Source organism: Ranitomeya imitator, chromosome 2, assembly GCF_032444005.1.
Source record: "Ranitomeya imitator isolate aRanImi1 chromosome 2, aRanImi1.pri, whole genome shotgun sequence".
Lineage (NCBI taxonomy): Eukaryota > Metazoa > Chordata > Amphibia > Anura > Dendrobatidae > Ranitomeya > Ranitomeya imitator.
In genome coordinates this window covers 585,195,617-585,213,797 of record NC_091283.1, presented here as the reverse complement: position 1 = coordinate 585,213,797, position 18,181 = coordinate 585,195,617, and the positions used below count along the sequence as shown (strand labels likewise).

Here is an 18,181-nt window from a genome sequence, read left to right as displayed (position 1 = left end):
CGCAGCAGGGGGAGCCGGTTATGGCGCCTACTGTGCAGGCAAATGGAGTGTCGGAGTGTGGCCGGAAGAATGGCGGCAAAACGGGCTAACCAAAAATTTGGCATTGTTGGAGTTGTTCCCAATTGTAGTGGCAGCGTTTATTTGGGGCGAGAATTTTAAGGATCGTCGGGTACGATTCCATTGTGATAACTTGAGTGTCGTGTCAGTTATCAACAGTTTATCTTCCTCTTCTCCCCCCGTGATTAGGTTGGTTAGGGAATTGGTGTTGAGGTGTTTGGAATTGAATTCGTGGATTTCGGCGGTGCATGTACCAGGTGTCCAAAACAATATAGCTGATGCTTTATCTCGTTTTCAGTGGGACCGATTCCGGGAACTGGCGCCAGATTCGGAACCTACAGGAGCGGGATGTCCTTCGCATCTGTGGCAGATTGTTGCGGAAGGGGAGGTCGCTTGATACAGGCCTCACTGTCGAGCCGGACATGGTCGGATTATGCAGCGGCGTGGGAGATGTGGGAAGGTTGGTTGGTCCAATGCGGCCCAGTGGAATCCGACGGCGATAAGATTATGGCTCTGCTGGCTTTGATGGGTAAGGCGGCCGAATGGGGATGGTCCGTTTCGAGGTTAAACAAAGTTGTTGCGGGTCTGGCCTTTGGTTTTCGGTTGCAAGGTTCAGCTGATCTGACAAAAGATTTTTTGATAAGGCAGGCTTTGAAGGGTTTTCGGAAGGGCAATGTGTCTTTTGATAAGCGTAGGCCGATTTCTTTTGGTATGCTGGAACGGCTTGGGGAGGCTTTGGGCGGTATTTGTAGTTCGCAGTTTGAGGTTGTATTGTTTAGGTTAGCCTTCTCTTTAGCGTTCTTTGGCGCTTTGCGCCTGGGGGAGCTGGTGTCCCCAAATAAAAATAAGGTGGGTGGTCTGTTAGCGGAAGATGTTGACTTTTGGGCAGGAGGTATTGTATTTTGGATCAGGCGTTCTAAGACTGATCAGCTTGGTAGGGGTAGGCGAGTGGTGCTGGGGAGAGTTGACGGTAGCGGGATGTGCCCGCAGCACTGTTTGGAATCTTATTGGCGTCTGTCGGCACTGAGGGCAGGCCCTTTGTTACGACATCAGAACGGGGAATTTTTGTCGCGCTACCAATTTACGGCGCTGTTGAAGAGGGGTTTGGGATCGTTGGGTGTTGACCCGAAGAATTTCGGGTCGCATTCATTTCGAATTGGTGCTGCGTCCGAGGCGGATGGTCTGGGCCTAGGCGTTGATGTGATCAAAAGAATAGGCAGATGGAGTTCGGATCGATATTTGTCTTATATTAGGAATTAGGTCTGTGGGGGAGAGAGCCTTGTTATGGTGTTAATCATTGTTGTGTTTTTTCAGGTCGAACCTCCCTCCTGGCATGGATTATCGGACATTCATTTGTTCATTGGGGTGCGCTTCGTGCGGATGTCAGGCGAAATGGTAGGCAATTAGGCTTTGTAAGGGATTCGGTGGTTATTAGATGGTTGGGATTCCGGGGTATGTTATGGCGGAGTTTGTTGCCGGCAGTTGCCAACGCCGCTAGATTGGATCGACCCCCGGACATTTTGGTGGTTCACCTTGGAGGAAATGATTTGGGAGTTAGGCCAGTGAGGGAGTTGATCAGAGACATTCGTTTTGATTTTTTACGGTTGTGGGTATCTTTCCCGGGTGTTGTGACGGTGTGGTCGGACATTGTACCAAGGCGGAAGTGGCGTGATGTACGGTCCCATAGAGGGATCAATAGAGCCCGGGTGAAGCTGAATAGGGCGGTGGCAGGATTTGTGTCTCGGAACGGGGGTATTGCCGTTAGACATTTGGAGCTGGAGGATGGGATTGGCAATTATTGGAGGGATGATGGAGTGCATCTTAATGATGTTGGTATGGATTTATGGGCACTCGGGCTACAGGAAGGAGTCGAGAGAGCTTTGGTGGCGGTGGGGCACTCACGAGCCTGAGGTGGTCAGGGCTGTTCGTGTGTGGCGGGGGGTGGGGTTCTTGGAGGTGGTGATGACGTTTTTACGGGGTTGATCTGGCTTTTGTTTACGGGCTCTGGACGGGGAATTTACCTCGGGAGCTTTGGGGTTTTGGTTTGCCCGAAATGGGTTACATGGTGCCCTTGAGCTGGTGGTCACGGCTGAGGGTAAAGAAGTGTTTGGTTTTAAAGTTGGTGGTGGCTTTATGCCTATTTTTGAGCCAGATTTCTTACCCCCAAGAACCCTCCCCTCCAGGTTTTTACATATGGTATATATGTTGTTATTTATGTTATTGTTTGTTTAATAAAATGGCCGCTGTGGCCAAAATTATCCAAAGAAATTTACGTGTTGGTGTTTAATTTAAATTTACAGGAGAAGGGGAGAATGGCCCCCTGGGGATGGGGTGGGGGTCAGGAAGATTGAGTACGGGAAAGACCCTGTTTTGGCGATACGCGGTCAAGAAGGGGGGCTGTAATGGGCGCAGCTGGATGAAAGCCCCCACATGACTGCGTTGCCAAGAAGGGAGTTTTAGAGTTTTGAATAAAAACAGGGATCTTATAGGTGATTGGTGGAAATTTTTGAATAAGGGGTGGACCTAGTGGGGAAAGGAGGCAGGGGCTGGAGAAGTGCGGGAAGGATCACTTGTGAGGTGAATCATCAGGAGAGAAGCCCACCCTCCCTCCCTTTATTGTGGATTAGTTTAAGTGAACAGTTTGATGGAGGGGTAGCCGGGGAGTTGGGTTTTTTCTCATCTCGGTTTTTTTAATCAGTTATTGCCAGAGGGGAGTTTTCGTTATCATTGTCACAGTGGCAGTTTTGGCGGGGGGTGGGGTTCTTGGAGGTGGTGATGACGTTTTTACGGGGTTGATCTGGCTTTTGTTTACGGGCTCTGGACGGGGAATTTACCTCGGGAGCTTTGGGGTTTTGGTTTGCCCGAAATGGGTTACATGGTGCCCTTGAGCTGGTGGTCACGGCTGAGGGTAAAGAAGTGTTTGGTTTTAAAGTTGGTGGTGGCTTTATGCCTATTTTTGAGCCAGATTTCTTACCCCCAAGAACCCTCCCCTCCAGGTTTTTACATATGGTATATATGTTGTTATTTATGTTATTGTTTGTTTAATAAAATGGCTGCTGTGGCCAAAATTATCCAAAGAAATTTACGTGTTGGTGTTTAATTTAAATTTACAGGAGAAGGGGAGAATGGCCCCCTGGGGATGGGGTGGGGGTCAGGAAGATTGAGTACGGGAAAGACCCTGTTTTGGCGATACGCGGTCAAGATGGGAGGGCCAAAATGAGGACAATCAGGACTTACCTGAAGTGCAGGCATCCTGTCCAGAAGGGGAACTGACTCCTTTTCTAAAAGAACAACAGTGCTCTGGATAGTACCGGGAGAAGAAGCCTGGAGAAGGAAGTGAAATAATCAGTAGTAAATACAGTTTGGCTCTGTTCAACCTTTATTAGGTCCAGTGCACAGACATTTTATACTTGCCCTTCAGGCTTCTTCTAACTAACACCCAGGTTCAGTGTAGTGTTGGGGGATGGGGCACAGAGATAGTTGCCCAAGTAGCCAAAGTCTATGGGGGAAAAGATTCAACCCCCTCTGATATCCTCAAAATCTAATCATCATCACCAGCAAGTGCTGTGTTTTTCTTATAAAGCCGCATTCAGACATCCATGCAAATTGGTCCAAGATCAGACCACAATGTATGGACTGGCCATATATTTCTATGAAGATTTCACACGCAGGTTGGGAGACTGCGGCCAGTCGTGCATTACAGTCTGATCTTGAAGTGATTGGCATGGATGCCGGAATGCGCCCTATAAAAATGTAAAAGCAGTGCAAATACCTCCAATTAGAAATGTAGTATAGTTTTTGGTACCCCAGGAGTCTGGTTGCCACAGTGGCATTGCCTCCCTCACAGGGAGTTAAACCATGCCTGGAAGCAAGAGGGGATTCCCTTAGCAGATATGCTGGCATACAACACCTTTCCTGACTCCAGACCAGAAGGGGGATCTCTAAACCTGGTTTCTGGGTAACTTCTCTATAAGTTCTGGCCTGGAGGTGGGGTTAGAGAGTTTAGTCTGAGAGAGGAAAGGGAGAGGAAGCATGTGAGGAGAGCCTGGGAATGGAGCTGCGACTGAGCTCACCCCTGGATTGAGCACAACAGAGCAGACACTGGAGTCCGTGGTTGTGTGGGAACTACAGGCCCTGCAGCCAAATCTGGAGGACAGGAGATTGCAGGTCTCCTGGCAATAACTGACACCTGAAGGCACAGCCTCAAACCAGAGCCCGGAGTCACCACGAGGGAGTTACACCTGGAAAAGGCTCAAGCCGCCTGCCATGTGGGTAGCATTTCACTAAGTGGACAAACCGAGAGAGGTACTTGAGGAGAACTACAAGCATCAGGAACCCAGAAAGCAGCGTGGTAGGGAGGCTTCCAACCCCACCTGGCTAGGGAAATTCTGAACTTCTTCCAGGCTGCCCGGATCTCCAATACCACCTGTTACCTGTGCTCCGGACTGCACCTACCATTAAAGGTAAAGAAACCACAGTCCATGTGTCCTCCAATTATTCTTGCACCCCAATGCCCACAACCCCTCATAGACTGTTCTGATAGCCCTGGGGCCCCGCTTCACTTGTGGGGAGTCAAACCATCTCAGCTGCAACACCATCAGCCCCAGCGGCCCCCTTAAACAGCGTCAGCCATCTCTAGCCGAACATCACAGGTGACGTCATGAATAATCCCCTCCAAACATTTCCCTCATCCCTTTTATTGCACGCCCAGGGCCACGGACCGGGTCACTGCTGCCGTGACCACCCCTTTAAAAGCCATCCGACCTGGTTCCAAGTACCTTACGGCCCTAGCGGGTGTTGTAGTAGTCTTCCATGGCTTTTAAAAAAACGTATGAGAAATAAGTGCCATGTATGCTCAATTTTTATGTAAATATTATAAAACCAAGAAATAAAGGGCTGATTAAGTAATCCCCTTCTAAGGATACATTCCCACAATGAGCTTTTGCGGAGTTTTGATGTTCCTGATTTTCTGCATCTATTAAGTAAAATAGGTCACTTGCATTTTTTCAAAAATGCACAAAAAAAATCACTAATAGCTCATTGTGAGACCGTAGCTTAATACATTCTATAGGAAGAGGTGGTCTCTTACTTCCTCAGTCTGTCAAACCAAGCAGACAATAGTCTCATCTGATGGAATTATTATGCAGTAATTACCCATCACAATTGCCAGCATGAAATCAATGCTAGACAGGATCAGCCATGCTAACCGCACTACGGCTGCCATTAAAGGTTTGCAATTAAAAGTAGTCTTCCTCAATAATATCCCCTTTATCTGTTAATAAAAGAAGTGTTCCTCATTAGTGGATAATCCCTCCCAGTCTAAAGTATGTCTAAAGTTAGCTTGTCTATCAATGACAGCACAGCTTGTCTCTCTGTATAACGCCAACAGCAAGTTATGCCAATGAGTGGCATGGGATAGACTGCCTGGAGACTTTACAATGAAAATTGCTCTAAATGTGGACATACACATTATTGTAAAGTTCATAAAAAGGAATATTTTAATCAGACTTGTTTCCCATTCTTCTTCATACAAACATGTCATATCATTTAACACTTATGTGGATATAGTAAAGATATTATGGAGGAATTCACATAAATGGCATTTTGTATGCCAGTGTCAGTCCAGGGCATGTTGGCATAAAATGCAGTAGATTTTATGAAACGTTATCATTGCCCATCCGTGTGCCAGGGAAGCAAATCTAGATCATCGATCAGCAAATTAAATTATTTAAATCATATTAAAACTGATAGACGGCTGGTGGCCCTGCCTCTCTCTGTCTCTCTCTCTCATTAAGCCCGTCCATTCTTGTGAAATAGCAGAGAGAGACGTACAAACAAAAATAGAGGCATAAACATTTGCCTTTCTTCCCTAGAAAATGGTTGAAATTCATTTAATAAAGCTCTTTGTAAGTTTAATTTGTCATGTTAATGTTAAACATGATCAGATCGCTTTTCACTTTTTTACCCAGCAGGGGGCGACAAAGAACCCAGAAGAGAGCAATTCATGATAATGGGAGTTGTGTTCCATCAGCGCCTTTACCATTGAATCGAAGTATGTAAATATCAATTCTAATTGCCAAAAGTCTTTAAATGAATGGTTCTGTAGAAAGTGGGCCAATGAGCACTTAAGACCAAGTATACGCTACAGAGTGAATGACAAATCTATTGAAAAGTACATATCTCATCAGTCCTACAGTAGACTAATTATCCACTTAAGGTATAGTAGATTTATTCAGTAATTTCTACAAATAAAGGCACTTGTTTCTGTTGTATTTATTGACACATGATTCCAAGTCCCATTAGGGTCATATTTACTCGTCTGCTACATGAACATGTGATTAAGCATTAATTCATTGATAACATGAATTACAGAACAACCCTTGTTTAATTTTTATTTCATAAATCAATAGTACACAAGATATATTACAAAGTTTCTTATTTTCATATTAGAGAAATCTGCTTCTTTTTCCTCCTGGACTGATCATTCACTTTCAATCTAGGGGTAAAATCTGTACATTTTGTTTTCAGCGAAGACAGATTTCCCATTACTGAGATAGGAGATGTCAGCTGGTGCTCTTAAAATCCTATGGAGATGGAAGGGCAAACTTATTGACAGACACAGACATTCTGCTGCATTGACAGTTACAAGTCTCCATAGAACTTTATAAGCACTAACTGTCATCTCCTATCTCAGTAAAGGGAAAGTCTGTCTTTCATGAATACAAATTTTACCCGTGAAATGAGAATTTTGGGAACGATTAATCAGTCCGGGTGGAGAAAGAAGCAGATTTCTCTGATAGGATGAAAATGGTTCCTCTTTAAATCTCACTCTAGTATGGCCTAATTATGTTCCTTTGGTCAGATAGCATCTGCAGATTTGTCTTGGATTTACCTACAAAGCCACTCAATCTTTGAAGACATCTCAATGAGTGAGAAGGAACTTAATTTTTGTTATGTTTTACACTGATGTGTTTTCATTACTATTGGCATTATGCATGATCGGTATATATTTTGATTACCTAATATGTTGTGATTACTTTTTTTAAAAAATGCATATTTATTAAAACTGATTTTTTGGGGATTGTTTTTGCTGTGAGTTCTCAGATTTACTTGTAAGCTAAACTCTAGTGAGTACACTGAAATAAAGTACGGTAATTGTTCCCATCAGTTTTCTTATGGTCAGGTACCATTAACTCCTCTCGTGAATATTAATAAATAAATATCAGTTGTTGGCATGATGAAATAGGAAAAAAAGTAAAAAAGAGTGGAAAAGTTAGATATGTGGGTGGTTCCCCTTAGGGAAAATAGCAGTCCATATTAGAGTCCTATGGAGATACTATATACAGTACATGTAAGAAGTGTGTTCATACCTAGACTTCTTCATGTTATGTATATTGTTGGTTTATTATTTTTTCTTTGTTACAGAGCGAGGGTCTTCAGCCAGTGGATTGAGCGTACAATAAAATATTACAACAACCTGTGTGTTTATTTCATTAAAATACTTTTTAATAATGTGTGTGTGTTTTTTTAACTCTTTCATACAATTGGATTAATAATGGATAGGTGTCATAATTGACGCCTCTCCATTATTAATTTGGCTTAATGTCACCTTACAATAGCAAGGTGGCATTAACCCTTCATTACCCCATATCCCACCGCTACACGGGAATGGGAAGAGAGTGGCCAAGTGCCAGAATAGGCGCATCTTCCAGATGTGCCTTTTCTGGGGTGGCTGGGGGCAGATGTTTTTAGCCAGGGGGGGAGGGCAATAACCATGGACCCTCTCCAGGCTATTAATATCTGCCCTCAGTCACTGGCTTTACTACTCTGGCGGAGAAAATTGTGTGGGAGCCCACGCCAATTTTTTCCACCATTTAACCCTTTAATTTAATAGCTAGAACGGCCAAATTTTGCACATACACACTACTAACATTAGTAGTGTGGAATATGCAACAAAAAGGGAATATGATATGGTTTACTGTATGTAAACTATGTCTCAAATCATGTCGGGTTTAGGAAGGAGAAATGAAAAGCCGGTAATTGAATTAATCTAGCGCTGGATGAAATATTAATATATATATATATATATATATATATATATATATATATATATGTGTCTCACTGACATATATATATATATATATATATATATATACACCTATTCTATGTCTACACATTTATTCCACCTATTCTATTGTAAGCTGTCAGTGTGATTTTACTGTACACCGCACTGAATTGCCGGCTTTTCTCTCTAACACCGCTGCGTATTTCTCGCAAGTCACACTGCTGGTTCGTGTGTAATCCGTATTTTTCGGGCCCCCATAGAGTTGCATTGGTGATTTTTTTGCGCAATACGGTGACAAACACAGCATGCTGCGATTTTCTACGGCCGTAGAAGACCATATAATACGGATCAGTAAAATACGGCAGATAGGAGCTGGGGCATAGAGAATAATTGGGCCGTGTGTAATGCGTGTTTTACGGACGTATTTAATGCGCTCATACGTCCGTAAAACTCGCTAGTGTGAGGCCGGCCTCAGTCAGCAGTGCTCATATGCTGTACATTTTATTTTTACATGTTTATAAATTCATCCATATCCAGTGCATCACCAGATGCCATATTTGCCTTTTAGTCATTACAACTGAATGGGATCAGTGCAGATCCGAGGTATAAATGAGCCTTACAGGGGTTGTCTCATAAACAATCTACACTTGAATCAATAGATTTTGGTATTAGTATAAGCTTTACAGTTGTATGCATAAAAACATTACAGCACAGCATCGCAGCTGCTGCTTTTTGTGAGGTAAAACACTTCCCTTCCTGTTTTTAAACATGTTTTACCTCACAGAAAGCAGCATCTGTGATTCCGTGCTGTAATGACAGTACACTCATTCGTTTCTTTCCCTACCCAGGAGATGTGTTATGATCAGACCATGTCCCTGCACAGTGAGACACGGCCATTACACAGTACACAGCAGGGACACATTTATAAGATTATCTCAGCACAGGAACATTTTTTTTAAACATCCAATTGTGGAACATATTATTATCCCTAGATCTATTGATTAAAATGCACTTTTTTGTATGTCAACCTATAGCTATTCCTTCATCACTGGACACGGTATTTGTGGAGGTAGATTATTTTGTGCTTTACATGGCTGGTAAGGTATTATGTTGCGTTGCTGTAATACAACATGCAGTTTTTTTATCTATTTATTTATTATGCTTGTTTATATAATGCCATCATATTCCGCAACAGAGAAGAAAAGTGCAAAGAGCATCTCATTAAAGGAGCATCACGTAGCTCAGAAAACAATGGCCGTCGCCCACTACAAATTCTTTCATTGTTGAAATCTCATTTAAATAATCTCCTTCTGCAAGGAATCCTTTACGTAACAGCTCATTGCCGCAACGTTAGTGTCTCCTTCCCCCATCTCTAGGAAAGTGGTAGCACTAGTACTGAAGCATACCATTACAAAGCAGCGCTTAGATATTGCCGCTTGTGTATATGAGCGTGTTCATCATGGCGACTCCTAGCCAGACAGGCTGATGGAGGGAGATAATTAATCCACATTTATCAGTTAGCAGGGAATTAATAGATGCAGTTTCGATATAAGTGTTTCCATCTTCTATATATAGAATCACTGGGAACATCATTAAAGGAGCAGTCTAAACTCATTATAGAGCAGTCTCGCTTTACCAGGCAGCCTCAGTTATTACCACCTAATAAACTTTATGGAACCCTCCTGCCTAATGGGACAATTCATCTTCAAATGTCATTTTTGGGATGGGAACTCTGCTTTAAAATAACTCAACATTAACTGCTCGTGCGCTGAATGTGTCTTATGTAACATCGGAATTGGGAAAGTTGAAGCATTCCAGCTTTTTTTTTTGGACAGTCTGTAGAGCGTTCATCAAGTGTGATTGAGTAATTGGGGCACTGAGAATCTTTTGGCTCAGTCCTCATTGCTAATGGCCTGAATCCTCCTGTAGAATGTTGTATGGGTGAAAACAGGCTTAGAAGCAGCAGGACGCAACCTCTGTTACCTCTGCCCTGCAGCGTTAAGCGCATGGCCTTATTACGGCTTTTATATGTCATGAGCTATGTGAATAATTATACATGGGGTCATATTGTATGAAATCAGAGAAAAAAAATCAGATGCCATATGAGAAAAGGATTCTCTTCTAGAGGATATGATTCTAGACGAGAATATCTGAGGTATGATAGTATGTAGAAAAACTACACAGGGTAGTACAGAGATGAGACTCCATGTACTACCATATACTCACCTGGGCGCACTGCAGTGCCGCGTACAGGCATGGAGAAGGAGGGTGCTTTCTGGCATCCACTAAAATCATTAGTCCCAGGTCTCTGATCTCCTTTCTGAAAAAAAAAAAAAGATTACAAAAAAGAAGTTAGAATTTTGTTGTAATAGTAAGCAATATATTTGCATTTTTTCCCCAAGGTGTACAGTTAGGGCCAGAAATATTTGGACAGTGACACAATTTTCGCGAGTTGGGCTCTGCATGCCACCACATTGGATTTGAAATGAAACCTCTACAACAGAATTCAAGTGCAGATTGTAACGTTTAATTTGAAGGGTTGAACAAAAATATCTGATAGAAAATGTAGGAATTGTACACATTTCTTTACAAACACTCCACATTTTAGGAGGTCAAAAGTAATTGGACAAATAAACATAACCCAAACAAAATATTTCTATTTTCAATATTTTGTTGCAAATCCTTTGGAGGCAATCACTGCCTTAAGTCTGGAACCCATGGACATCACCAAACGCTGGGTTTCCTCCTTCTTAATGCTTTGCCAGGCCTTTACAGCCGCAGCCTTCAGGTCTTGCTTGTTTGTGGGTCTTTCCGTCTTAAGTCTGGATTTGAGCAAGTGAAATGCATGCTCAATTGGGTTTAGATCTGGAGATTGACTTGGCCATTGCAGAATGTTCCACTTTTTGGCACTCATGAACTCCTGGGTAGCTTTGGCTGTATGCTTGGGGTCATTGTCCATCTGTACTATGAAGCGCCGTCCAATCAACTTTGCAGCATTTGGCTGAATCTGGGCTGAAAGTATATCCCGGTACACTTCAGAATTCATCCGGCTACTCTTGTCTGCTCTTATGTCATCAATAAACACAAGTGACCCAGTGCCATTGAAAGCCATGCATGCCCATGCCATCACGTTGCCTCCACCATGTTTTACAGAGGATGTGGTGTGCCTTGGATCATGTGCCGTTCCCTTTCTTCTCCAAACTTTTTTCTTCCCATCATTCTGGTACAGGTTGATCTTTGTCTCATCTGTCCATAGAATACTTTTCCAGAACTGAGCTGGCTTCTTGAGGTGTTTTTCTGCAAATTTAACTCTGGCCTGTCTATTTTTGGTATTGATGAATGGTTTGCATCTAGATGTGAACCCTTTGTATTTACTGTCATGGAGTCTTCTCTTTACTGTTGACTTAGAGACAGATACACCTACTTCACTGAGAGTGTTCTGGACTTCAGTTGATGTTGTGAACGGGTTCTTCTTCACCAAATTAAGTATGCGGCGATCATCCACCACTGTTGTCATCCGTGGACGCCCAGGCCTTTTTGAGTTCCCAAGCTCACCAGTCAATTCCTTTTTTCTCAGAATGTACCCAACTGTTGATTTTGCTACTCCAAGCATGTCTGCTATCTCTCTGATGGATTTTTTCTTTTTTTTCAGCCTCAGGATGTTCTGCTTCACCTCAATTGAGAGTTCCTTTGACCGCATGTTGTCTGCTCACAGCAACAGCTTCCAAATGCAAAACCACACACCTGGAATCCACCCCTGACCTTTTAACTACTTCATTGATTACAGGTTAACGAGGGAGACGCCTTCAGAGTTAATTGCAGCCCTTAGAGTCCATTGTCCAATTACTTTTTGTCCATTGAAAAAGAGGACGCTATGCATTACAGAGCTATGATTCCTAAACCCTTTCTCCGATTTGGATGTGGAAACTATCATATTGCAGCTGGGAGTGTGCACTTTCAGCCCATATTATATATATATAATTGTATTTCTGAACATGTTTTTGTAAACAGCTAAAATAACAAAACTTGTGTCACTGTCCAAATATTTCTGGCCCTAACTGTATATTAATGTCCAAGGACTTGATTCTAATACTATTTGCAAGGCCTAAGCTTATAGTATGTTTCTCCTATGTCTTCTATGCATCACAGTTCTGTGTATTTTTATGCATTTACTAATACATTCCAATCATTTTAATACATATATGGCATTTATTAATGCACTTATGTCACTTTTCCAAAGCATTTACATAACACAGAATGGCGGTACTAATATTGTTTGCAGTGTCTAACCATACAGTATGTTTCTCCTATGTCTTCTACGCATCCCAGTTCTGTGTATATTTATGTATTTATTAATAAATGCCAATCTGTTTAACCCCTTAAGGACCAGGGGTATCTCCATCTTTGCGTTTCCATTTTTCGCTCCCCTTCTTCCCACGGCCATAACTTTGTTATTTTTCCGTCAATATGGCCATGTGAGGGCTTGTTTTTGTGGAAAGAGCTGTACGATTTTACTATATCGTGTACTGGAAACCAAGCGGGAAAAAAATTCAAAGTGCGGTGAAATTGCAAAAATAGTGCAATTACACAATTGTTTTTTGGATTTTTTTACCATGTTCACTAAATGCTAAAACTGACCTGCTATCATGATACTCAAGGTCATTATGAGTTCCTAGATATATCATCCATGTACAGGTTCTTTTATATTTAAGTGGTGGAAATAAAATCTCAAGTTCGTCAAAAAAATAAATAAATGTCGCAGTTTTCTGAGACCCGTAGCATCTCTATTTTTCGGGATCTGGGGCCGGGTGAGGGCTTATTTTTATTGATGCCATTTTGGTGTAGATACGATCTTTTGATTGCCTGTTACTGCATTTTATTGCAATGTTGCAGCAACGAAAAAAATTCTGGTGCTTTGATTTATTTTCTTGTTACGCCGTTTATCCATCGGATTAAAGGGAACGTGTCACCTGAATTTGGCAGGACTGGTTTTCGGTCATATGGGCGGAGTTTTCAGGTGTTTGATTCACCCTTTCCTTACCCGCTGGCTGCAATATTGGATTGAAGTTCATTCTCTGTCCTCCATAGTACACGCCTGCGCAAGGCAATCTGTCAGTAGGTTTTTGCCATGGAATTTGATAGCACCCTAATGTAGGGTCAGAAAACCTGATTCCTGCAATGTATCACATGCTGGATTGCTTGGTGCAGTTTTGCTAGAATCCTTGTTTTCTCTGTTGTAGATGTGGCAGACCTAAGACTTTTGGGTTGTGTATAACCCCACCCACACCACTGATTGGCAGGTTCATGTGTGCACTGTGCATTATGAAAAAGCTGTCAATCAGTGCTGGAGGGAGTTATTACACAGATTAGCATGACTGATCTGCTTGTGAGATATAGTCCTGCAGTAATAATCTACTGCTAATAAAACACTGATTGTATTGAAACTACTGCACAAGACACCTACATTATGCTGCTCTCAGATTCAATAACAAAACCAGCTGACATATTCCCTTTATAGTCACCTTTTTTTTTTAAATCCACTTTGATCATCATATTAATACTTGTCATTATATTAGTACTTGTCGTAGTAGTTTTGTAAAGCCCAAAGATTTTAAAGATGTCATATCTCACCTGGCCACCGAAAAAAGGTAGAGTAACAGCCGAGCCACTTCTCTTACTGAGCACCATGTGGCATCCCATGCCGTGCTGTCTGTGGTCGCTTGGATTATGGCTCTCCCCAGTTTATCTCGACTTCCTAAAATTATAATTATCAGGTTTATACACAAAAATGAAGCCAGCATGTAAGTAATGTACTACTACAATTAGCACAATTCTTCATTTGTAGAGAACTCACTAGGTAAGGTCATCATTGTAGATGTATAACCTCTTATCATAACAACGTACTATAAAATAAGCCAAGTTACAACCACAGCAGCAGCAAGAAAACAATGTAGACATCAGAACAGTGGAGGTATCGAAACTTGAATATAAAAGCCACTTTTCCAGAATGTCTACTACACATCCATGGTGTTGTCCAAAGTGGTACATAGACTGGTTCCTTCATAATTCTTCAACTTTTGCCTATGAAACACTTTCCACCAAGTTATATTCAATGGGTAAGCTATGTAATGGTGGCATACAATCATTGGGTAGTACATAGGCACAATATGTTCTTACTATATGTAAAGGTTAACACAAACTTGTTTAAAGGGAACTTGTCAACCAATTTTTGCTATGTAATCTGAGAGCAGCATGGTGTAGGGCAGGGGTGTCAAACTGCAATCCTCAAGGGCTGCAAACAGGTCATGTTTTCAGGATTTCCTTGTACTGCACAGGTGATAATTTAATCACCTACACACATAATGATTACAGCACCTTGTGCAAAGCTAAGGAAATCTTGAAAACACGCATGGTTTGCGGCCCTCGAGGAATGCAGTTTGACACCCCTGGTGTAGGGGCTGAAACCTTGATTCTATTGATGTGTAATTTTTGGACTGCATGCTATTATTTTGATACAATCACAGTTTTATCTGTTGCAGATCTAGCAGTATTTAGAATGCTGGGCCCTGTATAACCTCACCCACACCTGTGTGTACACAATAGGTTAACAGAAAGCTGCTAATTGGTGAAGGGGGCGGAGTTGCACAGAGCAGGATGACTAGGAGGCACAAGAAACATAGTCCTGTAGTGATAATCTCCTGCTGATAAAACACTGATTTTATCGAAACAGAAACATGCAGAGTATTAACTAATACATAGCTGGAATCAGGTTATCAGCTCCTACATCATACTGTTCACAGATTATGTAGCGAAGACCTACTGACAAATTTCCTTTAATAAGATCATATCAATAAAAAAAAATTGTGGCCATTGCAAATGAAAAGAGGTATCCCAGTTCTGTACAGAGGCATCACACAGTGGCATATAGCGAGTGTATGAGTGTATGTCTTTTCATCATACAGGGGTAGTAACTAACTTCATGTGACAATACTAAGGGTAAGAGCATGATTTAGATCTTCAGAGCTGGAAAAGAAAGCATCTGAATCCACAAACCAACCATAACATTTACATTGAGTTTATAGTATCCGGGTCTCCACCTTTTTACAAACAGTTATGTGTGTACTGTCTCCTATGGGTTCCAATGGCTAAATTCCTGAAAGTTGCTATCCCAATAGAGGAGAACTCCTTCCGATAACTGCAGAAGGAAAACACAGTATGCTGAACACTGAAGGTGAAAGGAGAAACTGAAGAACCTACATTTGAAACTCTATAATATTTATGATGTAAAATGTTCCCGGTCACAGACAACCACTTGAAGATCTGCTATCGCTTAGGAGAGGGGAATTGTTGGATAAGTCTTAAGAAGATTTCGAGATACAATATATCCCTATATCATTATGGACTTTCCTTTTTGGAAATAGCAAGCCAAAGGGGAATCAAAAGTAGGGAGACCGCTGTTCAGAGTTTCTTCTTTGGACTCTTGAGGAACAGAGACAGCATTTTCTAATTTTGGTTATAGACATTACCACAATGAATTTTAAACAAAACAATTCAGATGCAGTTGAAGTTCAGACTTTTAGCTTTCATTTGAGGGTATCCACATTCAAATTGGATTAAGGGTTTAGGAGTTTCAGCTCCTTAACATGTGCCACCCTGTTTTTAAAGGGTCCAAAAGTAATTGGACAGATTCAATAATTTTAAATAAAATGTTCATTTCTAGTACTTGGTTGAAAACCCTTTGTTGGCAATGACTGCCTGAAGTCTTGAACATCAGCAGACGCTGTGTTTCCTCCTTTTTGATGCTTTTCCAGGCCTTCACTGCGGTGGTTTTCAGTTGCTGTTTGTTTGTGGGCCTTTCTGTCTGAAGTTTAGTCTTTAACAAGTGAAATGCATGCTCAATTGGGCTGAGATCAGGTGACTGACTTGGCCATTCAAGAATATTCCACTTCTTTGCTTTAATAAACTCCTGGGTTGCTTTGGCTTTATGTTTTGGGTCATTGTCCATCTGTAGTATGAAACGACGACCAATCAGTTTGGCTGCATTTGTCTGGATCTGAGCACACAGTATGGCTCTGAATACCTCAGAATTCATTCGGCTGCTTCTGTCCTGTGTCACATCATCAATAAACACTAGTGACCCAGTGCCACTGGCAGCCATGCATGCCCAAGCCATCACACTGCCTCCGCCGTGTTTTACAGATGAAGTGGTATGCTTTGGATCATGAGCTGTACCACACCTTCGCTATACTTTTCTCTTTCCATCATTCTGGTAGAGGTTGATCTTGCTTTCATCTGTCCAGAGAATGTTCTTCCAGAACTGTGCGGCTTTTTTAGATGTTTTTAAGCAAAGTCCAGTCTAGCCTTTTTATTCTTGATGCTTATGAGTGGCTTGCACCGTGCAGTGAACCCTCTGTATTTACTTTCATGCAGTCTTCTCTTTATGGTAGATTTGGATATTGATACGCCTACCTTCTGGAGAGTGTTGGTCACTTGGTTGGCTGTTGTGAAGGGGTTTCTCTTCACCATGGAGATTATTCTGCGATCATCCACCACTGTTGTATTCCGTGGGCACCCAGGTCTTTTTGCATTGATGAGTTCACCAGTGCTTTCTTTCTTTCTCAGGATGTACTAAACTGTAGATTTTGCCACTCCTAATATTGTAGCAATTTCTCGGATGTTTTTTTTTCTGTTTTCGTAGCTTAAGGATGGCTTGTTTCACCTGCATGGAGAGCTCCTTTGACGGCATGTTTACTTCACAGCAAAACCTTCCAAATGCAAGCACCACACCTCAAATCAACGCCAGGCCTTTTATCTGCTTAATTGACAATGACATAACAAAAGGAAATGCCCACACCTGTCCATTAAATAGCCTTGCAGTCAATTGTCCAATTACTTTTGGACCCTTAAAAAACAGGATGGCACATTTTAAGGAGCTGAAACTCCTAAACCCTTCATCCAATTTTAATGTGGATACTCTCAAATGAAAGATGAAAGTCTGAACTTCAACTGCATCTGAATTGTTTTGTTTAAAATTCATTGTGGTAATGTCTATAACCAAAATTAGAAAAATGTTGTCTCTGTCCAAATATATATGGACCTAACTGTATATATGGCCTCAAAGAGATATTTCTATTTGCACATGAGGATTGTACTTCATAAGCATAATATAGTGAGAAAAATAAAATAGAAGAGAGCAAAGGAAAGCGATGATCTCAAATGAAAAAAAGGGAAAAGGATTGGAAACAGAATATATAGAGGAAGATAGGGATAAATCATGCGGTGCACAGTTCAGTATATGCATTACATAGAAGTTACTAGGACAGTCCAGCTACGGTGGCACCAATTCCCAGCTGGGCTGACCAACTGTATACCAAATTACTCTGAGTTATGCTGGAAAGGTTGTGGGCAAATAGGGGACTTCATTCATAACTTATGGTACTGTAGAGACAATTAATTCTAGGGAGAAGTCTATTTCATAATTACAAAAATATGGCAGCAATTCATTCATCCATGTTCCGAAATAGATCTCATTTTGAGATTTGACAAATCCTAAACCCCGAAACACAGTCTCTGCAAATTGAGATTCTGGTTTGGCTCTTATCTTAAGTCATGTGACAAGGCTCGGTAAAGGGTCGACATTGATTGTTAGGATTGCTACTTCTAATAGGTGGCACTAGAGTTCTAGTCCTCTTCCTCTCTGAAGAGACAATTTGCATATTTCCCAGAGGAGCATTGCGGCTTTAAGTCTCCTCACCTCGACATGCTTAACATGTCACTCTCCGCAAGCAGAAACGATACTTCTTGGATCCCAGTCAGACGCCTCTCAATCAGCCAAACCAGATCTCCACTTTGCACTGACGAGGGGCAGTACCCCGAAACACAGTGTCTGCAAATTGAGATTCTGGTTTGGCTCTTATCTTAAGTCATGTGACAAGGCTCGGTAAAGGGTCGACATTGATTGTTAGGATTGCTACTTCCAATAGGTGGCACTAGAGTTCTAGTCCTCTTCCTCTCTGAAGAGACAATTTGCATATTTCCCAGAGGAGGATTGTGGCTTTA

General features: G+C 41.8%; 1 protein-coding gene across 2 annotated transcripts in view; it reads right to left on the bottom strand.

Moving 5' to 3' along the window:
• Window positions 1-18,181, bottom strand: part of KIAA1755 (KIAA1755 ortholog) — a 128,508-nt gene that overhangs the window by 95,027 nt on the left and 15,300 nt on the right. For both annotated transcript variants that reach the window (XM_069752274.1, XM_069752273.1), the window contains 3 exons: window positions 13,754-13,877; window positions 10,349-10,442; window positions 3,295-3,381 (listed from right to left, as the gene is read on the bottom strand). In XM_069752274.1, the coding sequence (XP_069608375.1) occupies window positions 3,295-3,381; window positions 10,349-10,442; window positions 13,754-13,877 (305 nt within the window). The remainder of the gene's footprint in view (window positions 1-3,294; window positions 3,382-10,348; window positions 10,443-13,753; window positions 13,878-18,181) is intronic.